This window comes from Ictidomys tridecemlineatus, chromosome 10, assembly GCF_052094955.1.
Source record: "Ictidomys tridecemlineatus isolate mIctTri1 chromosome 10, mIctTri1.hap1, whole genome shotgun sequence".
In the NCBI taxonomy this organism is placed as follows: domain Eukaryota; kingdom Metazoa; phylum Chordata; class Mammalia; order Rodentia; family Sciuridae; genus Ictidomys; species Ictidomys tridecemlineatus.
This window is the reverse complement of record NC_135486.1, coordinates 81,772,672-81,784,716: the sequence shown is the minus strand read 5'-3', so window position 1 is coordinate 81,784,716 and position 12,045 is coordinate 81,772,672. Positions and strand designations below refer to the sequence as shown.

Genomic DNA, 12,045 nt, shown 5'->3' with positions numbered 1-12,045 from the left:
AATTTAAGATCCCTAAAGTACTTATTGAAACCTAGGAGGCTTTACTGTTGAACTGTAGCCCCAACCCTTTTTATTTTTTTAGTTTAAGATAAGGTCTTGCTAACCAAGGCTGGCTTCAGATTTGCAATCCTTCTGCCTCAGCCTCCTGAGTACCTGGGCATATAGGTGGGTGCAACTGCAATAAATCTTTTAAAAATTTATTTGGCATTCTTTGTCATTTTATTTGTTATTTTCTAAAATTCAAGTCATAAGTCAACATTTCAACAATATTGTAATAGTATAATTTTAATTGTAAATATCTAATTACAAACAGCTAGTTAAGTAGTTGTTTATAAGTTGCTGTAAATTTGAGCTTTTAGTATATGTGCATAATTTCCATTGTATGGGGCTTTAGAATATATATGTATGTAGTGTGTATGTGTGTGTGTATTTGTATATAATGTGTGTGTGTATATATGTGTGTGTGTATATATATACACACATACATACCTATGTATACACACATTATTTTTCAGTATTTTTGTAAGCTGTATATCAAATCTCAGTATTAGGTTATCTTTAAAGCATGTGAGTGAATGATACAGTGCAAATAATCACCATTATAATTTAGCCAAGTGTCAGAATGAACAGCAGACGGTCAGCATAGAAAATCATGATTACTAGTATCATCTTTGAAGATGAAAGTTAACTATTTGGTGAACCTATTAACCTGAGTAAGGAGAGTTTGATTACTTTAGGAGGGTCTTTCTTTAATTCATTTCTCTAGAGAAGTGAGGGTAGGTATAAGGGTTTGGGGTTAGGAGGGTAAAAGGATATTGAAACGATGGCTTTCATAAATAGTTTTTTTCTCTTTTAATTAAGTGTAACCATATCTTATGATAGTTTTATATCCTTGGACCAAGTCTCACATGAATATATTCAATGTGCATTTTTGTTTCTGTCTTTACAAAAGTCTGTTTTAATTATTCTGGTTAATTCCAGGCTGAATTATGCAAAAATCTCATTCATTATGTTTTTGGGTTTAGGGGCTAGCATTAGGGAGAGGTGGATGGGGGATGTAGGGAGGTAAAGAGAAATTTGTAGCTAGAGGGAAAATTCCATTTAACATGTGACTCACTGAAAAAAAATCATAGTTGCCAATAACTAGGATTCAGTCCAATTAAAATCTTTACTTTTTATCCCCTTTTCATGTTTCAATAAGATGAGTTTCTCATAAATATGATCATCCAGTTAGATTCAAATGCTGCATGCTGACAACTGCATCTGTTTTTCTGCCTAGCAGTAAATGCTTTCTGCCTTGAAGCTGAAGCTTATTTAGTTTGGCTTATCTGGTGCTGCTGTAGCAACCATCAGTCTCCAAGCAACTGAGGCACGTTGACCTCTCCATTGAACTGAGTGCAGAACTACTTCCATTTAGCTTCCTGAGACAATTGTGCTGATGCTGAATGTGAAAAAATGTGAAAATTTCTAGGCAGAGTGCAAGGGGGAAAGTAAGATAGTCCTCAATATTTAGGTATAAGTAACAGGACTCTTAAAATTGGTAATTGAATTTTTTTCCTGAAATGGCGAAGTTCATTTCTGTTTAACTCTTATAGAGGCCTCGTATGTCTTCAAACCATACAATTCACTGTGTTTAAATAATCACATCTTAGTGTTTTATTTAGGTGTGTGATAAGATAAATGGAAACTATCAATACTTAAAATGTAATTCTAAGAGTGTTATCACAATCATCAAGAATCATCATACTGGGAAGAAAATGATTTTAAAAATATGAGTAGAGAATATAAATTTTAAATTTGATTAATGTTAATGCTAATCATCTTACCAACCCCCTCCACCAATAAATTTAAAGTAGTAATTTTTAGTAAGTGAATTGCTGCCGGTGAGGATAAAAATCCCCAGGGATCATTCTTTTTCTTTTTTGACTTTGTTTTTATAAAAGTAATATAGTCCTTTTGTTTGACTTATTTGCTCTCTTAAGAATTCTCATAATAGGAGGTAAATCAAGAAGGGCTAATAAAAATTTAAAACCAAAAATAACTTTATAAACTGAAATTAACTTGATTTTGGATTTTTAAAAAATATTTATTTTTTAGTTTTAGGTTGGCACAATGTCTTTATATTTATGTGGTGCTGAGGATTGAACCCAGTGCCTCATGCATGGCTAGGTGAGCACTCTCCCACTGAGCCACAACCACAGATCCTTGATTTTGGATTTTAATGGGCAGTGGGGAGGAGGGAAGTCTGATGATTAGCAATCCAAGTTCAAAAAAAAAAAACTTTAGAAAAACTGTTGGCTAAATCAATTTAAAATCTTAAGTGTTAATTTTGTGTTAATATGTTGTACTTGTTTTTAGCATAATTGTTTTTCACAAATAATTACTAGAGTACCTGCATTTACAGTACACTAGGATATATCAGTAATGTAGTTAAAATTGTAGTCTCTTAACATTATTGGAAGATAGAACTCCTGTCCATGTGATTATTAATGGTGTGTTCTTCCCTTGTTGGATCACAAGTAGAAAAATAAATTAGTTTCTCTAAGAATACCAATAATTTTTCATTTTTCCTTTCAAATTCCACTTTTTCCTAGTTCTGCATTCATTGTCTCTTTGGGAGAATACAAGTTCTTTTGTTTGAAGAATGACATCTTTAATAGAAGAATTTAAGATTGAATGTAATGAAAAATAATTACATTGTTTCATATATTACATTCCAATTTTTGCTTTTAGATGTAGTCTCCATGTATATAATCGTGGTTTCTTGTCCTACTTCATGTATAAGAATTTATAAGAATGATATAAGTTTAAAAAGCATTTAAAGTTAAAAACTTTAAACAAACAGTGTTTGTTTATATAATATTTACTAAATACAGACATTTCAGTATCTTAAATACAGATATTATTTTTTTATTTATAAAAACAGCTTAGATTTCTGTGACACTTTCATCACTTTGTTTCCAGTACTATAGCACATGCCTCTGTGTGTGTGTGTGTGTGTGTGTGTGTGTGTGTGTGTGTGTATGCACATGCACATGTTGGATGTATTATCTTATATGTAGCCTTGGATTTGTTCTGAGGTGGTATCTGATAATGACACTTTCATTCTATTTGAGAAAACGAATGTGGCCTAGGCAGATTCAACTAATTGAGGGGGAAAGAAAGTGGCATGTCTGTGTTTTAGTTGATTAGAATGAACATTTTATATTTTTAAATAATTTCATAATGAATTAAAATTTTAAGGAATTTACCTTTCTAAGCAAAATTAAGTTTTTATAACTTTTTAATATATCAGTATGTTGGATGATGAAAAGATTAATGCATATCTGAGAGGTGAAAGTAAGCCTGGAATCAAGATAGCTCTAATTTACCTCTTTTAATGAACATTTTTTATTATAAAAATTAATTTTCTAATTATGTGCCTCTTATGCTAAGAGGTAACTCTTTGAAAAATTTTTACCATGTTCCATTTGTGTGATGGAACACAAAAACAGCAAAAATTTTTTGAGTCAGAAGACCTGGGTTCCAGGAGATTTAGCATTCACGAATGTGACCTTGGGTGGTAGGTCTTTTAATTTGTGTGATCCTCGGGTTTTTTCTTTATAATACTTTGTTCCTCACCTTTCTGCTATATAGTTTTGTTTTTAAGTTTAAATGCAGATCATAAAGGACATTAATAGGTATTAATTTCAACTGTTACAAAAACAGCCAGATTACCAGTACAAAGAGGAATTGTACAGAAACAATTCCTTTATTAAAAATAGTACGAAATTTTTTTGTTGTTAAAACCTATAATTCCATAATGTAGCTATGTTGGGTTCAGCTGTGGATGAAGGTCTTTTCCAGATCAAAAATTACTTCAATAGCTGTCTTTCTCCTAGGAATTTAATTTTCCTAAAAAAATAAGAGATCCATGGACAAGATATTAACCAATTTTGAAGCCTACTTAAAATTGGTTGGATATTGTGTATAGTCCTGTTGTCCAATCATGAGTATTGAGTGATGATTTAACTACACTTTAATCCCTCCTACTACTTTTTGGGAACTCAATTGTGGGACATTTCAGCATTAGCCTAAACAATAGTTTTGAATACATTAAGCTCTTCACAATTAGGGAGCAGTTTGGGGCATTGAATAATGTGAAGTGATGCAATTGAACCTGACAGCTTCAACAGTCAGCCTACTCACGGGACCTGAAAGTTGTTCACAGTTGGTTTCATCTCTCATCACACGCTGGGTATTAAAGCCTTACTGGTGGTAGCTCACACAGAAATGGGCTCTGTTACCAGAATGTGTTTCATAGTATGAAGTTTGAATCGAGCTGGAGCATAGATGAAACTTTCCATTGGTTCTCTAATTCTGTGTAATATTCATTCATATTTTCCTAGAGATCTTTCTGGTCGAACATTGTGTTTGCAAATTCAGGAAGTATATAAACTATATTTAAAAACATTTACTTTGTAGTATTGCTATATTATTATAGAACAGATTATAATATTACTGTATAATGAGACGTTTATACAGTCTACACTGTTATACCATGTTACTGAAAAATGGGTTTTAATTTTGGGAATTTGGTACAATATCGAGATATGATTAGTAAATTATACTCTCTAATGTAGTTAGTAGAAAAATGGAAACCATAATTACAAAAATAGAAACCATAATTACTTACAAAAATAATTTTTAAATGAGTTAAAATATAAATGCTTACTATGTTCCAGGCATTCTTCTAAGATGTGTATATACAGTCAGTTCATTTTAGAGCTTGTTTGAATCATTTGACTTTAATGTTTATTGGCAGGTTAATTGTGCAGTTTTGAAAATGCTTGCTATAACCTTTTCATTGTATGAAATTCCAAATATGCTTCTAGCTGATATATTCTAATACTTTCCAAAGTTGAAGTTTCCCATAGGTACTGTCCCTACAGATCTAATTTTTCTGGCTCATTTTTCCTATTTCTGCCTTTATCAACATAGAACAGGGAGAAATCTACGACAAACAATACCTACTTGTAAGTCTTCACATAATTGAGCAAACATTGCTCTTTTCTCCAATCTGTATACAACTAACTCATTTATGATGAAACAAGTATATAAGAGTTTGTTAGAGTTACTACTTTACAGCAAGAGCTCTTTATACACATCTCTGTGGACATAAGCAGACATTTGAAATATAAGAGGTAACCGATTGACAGGAGAAATTTCCACCTGAAATATATTTTTTATAATATATGTTAGTCTGCTTAGGAAATGCTAAATTTATTTGTTTTGAGTTTGAATACTGATTTCATAGAGACATGAATTTTTCCTAGACATTTAATAAGTTATTCTAAATTTGTTAAGAATGTTTTCAGGGACCTACATGTATTTTGTTTAAAAATGATCTAGATTTACCTCAATAATCATTCAGTTTAGTTTTCATCTACTGGTCTTTAGGTCCATCTTGTAAAATAATTCTTCTTTTAATGAGGTTTTTACTAGAGTGTTAGAATAAGATTTCAAATTAAAGCAGAAGTTTATGATAGCAGTACTAACTTTAAAATAATTTTAAGTGAATAGAAAAGTTGTAAGAACAGCAGTGTGTGTGTGTGTGTGTGTGTGTGTGTGTGTGTGTGTGTGTGTGTGTGTGTGTGTATTAAAGGTAACCTTTACTTAGCTTCTCCTAGGGTTAATTATATGCTTGGAGTACCAGTAGGTCCAAGGATAATATCTATCCACCATAGATATTCTCCTTACCTGGGCAGGATAATAAGACAGGTACTTCCTTTCAAAAAGAATTTCTCATTGCATGGGCTCTCTCTTGTCCAGTGAGGAGGTCTACAGAACAGGGTAGAGGAGAGTATGGCTGTGGAGTCGCTAATCAAGATCTTCAGAGACCAAGCAGGAAGCAGGTCTGATTTTATTGCGCAGTTATCATGTACATATACTCAGGCAGTAGCTAAGCAGATTACAGGCAGCCACAGTGCAGTTTGTAACTGTCCTTGCAGTGGCCAGTCGAGGAGTAGGCCGTGGAGCAAGCACAGGTACTGTAACACATGGCCTAATGCCCAGGGCTGTGCCTACAGGGTAAGTGTCCTGCCACTCACACACCTACCATGAGGGGAGTAGCCTGCCACTCAAGACGCCCTCAATGTATGCCATGTGTGCCGTACTCGGTGCACTTGTCCCCACATTTGATCTTTACAGCAGATTGTCTGAAGCACACTGATGGTACATTAGTAATTTGCTTTCAGTGCACCTTTAAAAAGCCATGCCCCAAAGTATGTTGTAGAGAAGTATTTCCTTTATTCCTTGTTTGTTTTTCTTTTACAGAAAAGCTTTCAGTGTCCTTTGCTTCATAACCCTTGCTTCCCTAGGTTAATGTGAATTTCCCCTGAATCTTAAATGTTTTCACTTATTAGTGACAGAATGCCAGATGCTGTGTGTATACTTTACTAAGTTGTTTTTCTTTACTCTCCCATGTATCCATCTTCTCTACTGTGAGTTGTAAGGTATTTTCATTAAGAAATGGGGCTGGAGGCACCAACAGAAAGAGTCATCAAGTTTCCTAGCCCTAAATATGCCACATATTGTTTTCAAAGTACTGTTACAGACATTAGTGGAGTCCTTTGCTTACCTTAAAATATTTATAACTTGAGCTTTCTGGCAGAGATTAATATAGACTGATTTAGATGTTTTAATATACCAAAACAAACTCTGGTAAAATTAATAATGTTTTTTTCTTTTATAAAAGATTCTTGTAAAACATATATCAGTTACTTTTCAGTCATCCTGTTTGGGAAATTGGTAATTTAGGGTAGTATTCTCAGTTTATTACACTATTATTAATATCATCTTTTGCCAGCCATCTTTTAAAAATAGACTTTTGTATCCTAAAGATAGTTTACATTATTTTCTTTCTGTGATCTTCATTATGCAAATAGATTATGTTGTATTGCTTTCTGTTTTGATCATAGTGGGCCTAATGGATGATAGGGAAACTAAAGATAATTTGGAATTTATAATGAGAAAGTGCCACCCTGTGAAATTTGGAAGTTACTAAGGGTAGATATGAATCCATTGGCAGAAGGAATCCTTCCTAAAAAAGAGTCTATCTTTTTTTTTTAATATTCTTTTAGTTGTAGATGGACACGATACCTCTATTTTTATTTATTTGTTTTTATGTGGTGCTGAGGATGGAACCCAGTACCTCACAGCGCTCTGCAACTGAGCCACATCCCCAGCCCAAGAATATATCTTATTAGGAGACTAAGGCAGCTCATAGGACTGACCATTGGGACTAAAAAGGTATTCTACTTGGTAAATTATTTGTTGTGATTTAGCCAGAGTCAGAATCCTAAGAATGTTTCCTTACTTATAGGAGGTGTATGTTCTTTGAGGACCACCCCATCAGAACTGTAATATGCTCTCATTCTTCCACATATTCTTCTCTCTTCTCTTGCTGTCAGCTGCCAACAGACTGTCTCAGGAAACTACTATTTTTCCTTGTTCCTGATTAATTTTATATTTCTAATCTGTTATATGCTTAGTTGATTTTTTTTTTTTTGGAGAATTTTGTCTAGAATAAGTAAATTGGCTCTGCGTAAGGCATTGTAAATATTAGGTATCTGAGACTTTAATAACCCATGAGACTGGTAACATCTGGCTTTTCTGATGGTTTGTTTGTATTTGTCTTGTTCTCAGTTATTTTATGAATAGCTGAAATTACCAGATAGTTGATTTTTTTGAGAGAAAAAAGTCTTAGCAGTATCCCAATTTATAAATTGTGCATTTTATGTATCCTATAATACCAAATGCATAGTAAATATCCAGTATGATCTTTAGGTTGAGATTTTTTACTTATCTTTTATGAGGACTTTATAATATGAACATATTGACTCTGTATGCGTATAATTAATAAGAGGGAAAAATTAAATAAAAAAATAACAGGTTGAATTTACACATTAAAGTGTAAGCTATAAAATGTACCCTTTGAAAAAGTGGAAAGCAGGACAAGGATCTGCATCATGAACTCTTTCTGTGAATTGTTAAGTACATATTTTATGCTTACTAGGTTGGCTAAAGGCCAAGATATAGTGTCAGATATGAGTCAATCCAGAAATAGTTTATTCTCTGTAGCATTTCCTTGTTACAACTATTATGTTCTCATAGTCTCTTGTGTGCTGTTAATACTTGTCAGAATGTTCTGCTCTTATTACACTTCTTTGTTAGAAGTGTTTTAGTTCATTGAAGTTATTTTCAAGAGTTGTATTATGAAATAACTTTGCAATGATTTCATTTTATAAAGCCTAAGTTTGACTTCATTCATGCGAAACAATAAGATATTTACTTAAAATTTGTGGTTCTGTTAAATCTGAGAATTATTTTAGGCCAGTAATAGCCTTCTGTAAGTAATAGTATTTTGTGTACAAGAGATTTGCTTCCAAAATGCCACATTTTAAGTTTATAATATTCTTGGAAAGTGGGAAAGAGTATGCACATCAAAGAAGGCATTTTTATTACATCGGATTACGCAATACTTTGGCCAGCCTCCTCAGCTTCATCTGTTTAAGGGTTCATTTTCGCTTGTTTGGCGCAAGTCCCAGTAGAGGCCTTCAGAATTGTGGTTTGCAACATGAATGAATTACAAACTTTGGCCGAGCTCTTCAGTTAGTAGAGCTGGCTTCCTGCCAAAAAGACAGTGCCTTATAAGGGGTCAGGGCAAAGCTGTGATTCGTTGAGCCCTGCATTGTATAGAAAACATACTTGTGATGCCTGTTTGCTTTCTTTTAAAATAAAAACAAAACAAAACAGAAAAAGCAGCAGGCTTCCAAGTCTACCAAAATAGGAAGTAACAAAACAGTGTGCAGGTTTTACTAATGACAGAGTTAAGCAATGAAAATATGGCTCTGTGCTAAAATACTAGAAGTGGAAGTTGGACCCTTTGACCTTCTTAGCCAGCTTGTGATGTAAGTGGCTGAAGCATTTGTTAGGCATCTGCTGTCTCCCTACCTTATTTTATAAATGGTTTAATAAGATTAAATAATCAGTTGTATTCCCACATGTTTACCATACCACTGGGTTTTAGTGTTGACTAGGACATGTTGGAATGGTGAAACTGGAATGAAATTCGCTTTTCAGAAAGTCAAAAACTTCTGCTCATATTCTGAAGTTGGAGAGAGTAGTTACTAGAACTAGAGGGAGGAATTTATAACTTATAACAGGTATAACATTTATCATTGTACTTCTTTTCATTTAGGCCAATACCCTATCTGGATCTTCTCTTAGTCAGGCACCATCTCATATATATGGCAATAGATTAAATCCAAATCCATCAATGGCAGCTCTCATAGCTCAGTCTGAAAGCAATCAAACAGGTAAGGCTTCAAGAATTAAATTCTAAATTCTAATAATCTCTCCCACCCTCATTAGTTCATTTTCTTTGAAGAAGTTTGCAGGTGTGGTTAATAGAGGATTGTTTGTTGTTTTACTCAAGGAATCACAGTTGGAAGCAAATAGTATGCTGTGTTGCAAAAGTGATCTTTTTTTTTTTTTTTAAACTGTCTGAAATGTAAATGTTTAAGCAGAGCCATCAGCAGGCAGGAATGCAACAATGTCTCCTGTGACTTTTGTGATTGATGTGTTCAGTACTCAGTTCTATGCAATGAAAGTAACATAACACTAGGCTTTTCTGTGAATAGCCTAAACCTTTATTTGCATAATTCATGAAACTGCATTACACAAACTTGTTTTTTTAAAAAAAATCCTGTTAGAGAATTTCTGCAGTGTTTTGTAATCCTGTGAATTTTTACCAGTTGACATTTTGTAGCTTTTGCCTCTTGTACTGTTTTAATGAGACACTGGATTTGCTTTGTTTCATTCCATCCTTAAGGATTTGTTGACATGTCCAAGTAGTCATGCCTGTTTGGGGGAAGGGAATAGGTTTAGCAGTTCACCAAGAATGGATCAGTCATGTCTTTACTCTTCAAGGGTCAGAGGTTACCCAACTCAGAATAAGGGGAGGACAACCTTGAAAGAGGCCAGTTAGGGTTATTTTATAAGGGGCTAACTGCAGGGAAAATGTGTTACTCTTCAAGCAGAGATACTCTGTTGTTACCTACGGAGTATTTAGAAGACTTAAAAATTATTTTCTTTTAAATATAGAATTCTGGATTTCTACTTGTTTGTGTTAATTTATACATTTAGTGTTATGTAATTTTATTCTTGGTGTAAGGATTCATGTAACTTTAGCTTGGTAAAAGATATGACTTGTCTTGGGATGCAAAGTGTTAAAAAATACAAAGCATAAGGATTTGCTGTGATAAGCATACAGATTAGCTGTCCACAGCTGTGATTCATTACTTTAACCGTAGAAATTAAAAGTGGCTGAGGGGAGGGTTCTGCAAATTCAAACCACGCTTCTGTGCTGTAAAACTGAAAGGAATGAAAGAACAGAACATAATCCATGGCCTTCTACACCCACAAAAACGTGTAGGGACAACGCTTTACACGCCACAGTTCAGCAGTTCTAAACTAGTAAAATGCTAGATCTTTTCCTTTTATAGTACTGGAAAGATAGTGGTAAAGGTTTAATGTGTGTTTTAGGAAAAATCAGGCAAGAGCTTAAAATCTAGCGAGAGAGTCACTTTATCAGCTCTGAAATATTTACACTGCAGATCAAGATCTTGGAGACAATAGCAGAAGCCTAGTTGGCAGAGGAAGCTCACCCAGAGGAAGTCTCTCACCACGGTAAGCACTATTTACCTCTATTTACACTACCATGCATCTCTGCAAAGGAAACATTCCAGATTTGGAAACTTGTTATCTTCTATTAGTAGAGTGAGCATTTGTGAAGCCCTAAAAGCATTCTGTAGATAGGAAGCTTGTCTAGACAGTCAAGAAAAATGATTCTAAATTAAATTTGAATGTTAATTAAAACACATGATTAAGATTTCTGCACTAAAAGGAATATCTTAGGTTTCCAATTAGTTAGAACTCTATTGTTTTTATCACTTCTATATTTAGCTGCTTGTACTCCTCAGGCATTGATTTGGGTGACATAAAATAGTCCTAAGATCTCTCAAAGCTGCAAACTCAAGTCTGAAAACTTTGGGTTTCAGTTTTAACTCTGTAGTGGGTAGTACACTTATCCTTAGTTTGTAATTCCTTTTTTTTTTTTTTTTTTTTGGGCAAATGGAGTTCTTGTGGTAGGTTTCATAAGTCCTTGTGTTCTTAAATTGTTTGAGGCAAAATATAGAAGATGTATTAAATGCTTTGAGAAATTCTCCTAGACACATGACAGCATTCAGGTACCATTATCAATAGGCAACTTATCAATAAATGTAACTTACAGAACTGTTTTTTTTTCTGTTCTAAAATGGGAGAATGATGGTATGAAGCAGTATATGTCAGTCTATAAAAGAGAATGGAACTTTAGTTCATGCATGTCTTCACTTTATTTTACTTTTTCAGCTTCTGTACCTTCTTTTAGTTGTTTTTTTTTTTTTAAATTTTACAAACTCTGCTTCAAACATTAGATTGAGTGAAAATGGAGAACAGGAGGGGAAAAGCTCAGGCCAGGCCAGGGTCTTTTCTTCATGTCTGGGAGCAATTCTATTTAAAATTGAAATTTTGTTCAATCTCTAGTAAAAAAGTTTATATAATGACAAATGATGAGTATTAGTGTTGCCAGTATAGTTGGGTAATGTCTAAAGGAACATCTTTATCAGTATAGACATTAGTCAAACAACCCTGATTTTTCTGTTTCCTAATTGTACATCTAGTAGTGCTTTTCCCTCATATATTTCCTGATTGAACTCTGCAGAAAATTAAATATTCTTTCTTTGGAAACCAGAAATATGAAATATACAATGAAAAAAATACCTCACTCATTTATAAGTATTTCTATACTGTTATATTTTTCTTTTCAAAGAAGAAAGTTAGTGGATTTTTGCTCATAATGTTTTAGTGGAAGAAATAATCTTTATCCCCCTTTTAAACTTAAAATTTCACACAAGTAACCCAGAATTATTCAGAATCCCTTAGTGATCCTTACTTTGGTGT

The 12,045-nt window shown here is 33.4% G+C and overlaps 1 protein-coding gene across 19 annotated transcripts in view; it reads left to right on the top strand.

Moving 5' to 3' along the window:
* Positions 1–12,045, top strand: part of Mllt10 (MLLT10 histone lysine methyltransferase DOT1L cofactor) — a 189,860-nt gene that overhangs the window by 161,378 nt on the left and 16,437 nt on the right. For all 19 annotated transcript variants that reach the window (XR_002484032.3, XM_040277627.2, XM_078023328.1 and 16 more), the window contains 2 exons: positions 9,242–9,359; positions 10,659–10,731. Coding sequence is in view for 18 of the 19 variants with exons in the window: in XM_040277627.2 (XP_040133561.1) it covers positions 9,242–9,359; positions 10,659–10,731 (191 nt within the window). In the remaining variant the exon portion in view is untranslated. The remainder of the gene's footprint in view (positions 1–9,241; positions 9,360–10,658; positions 10,732–12,045) is intronic.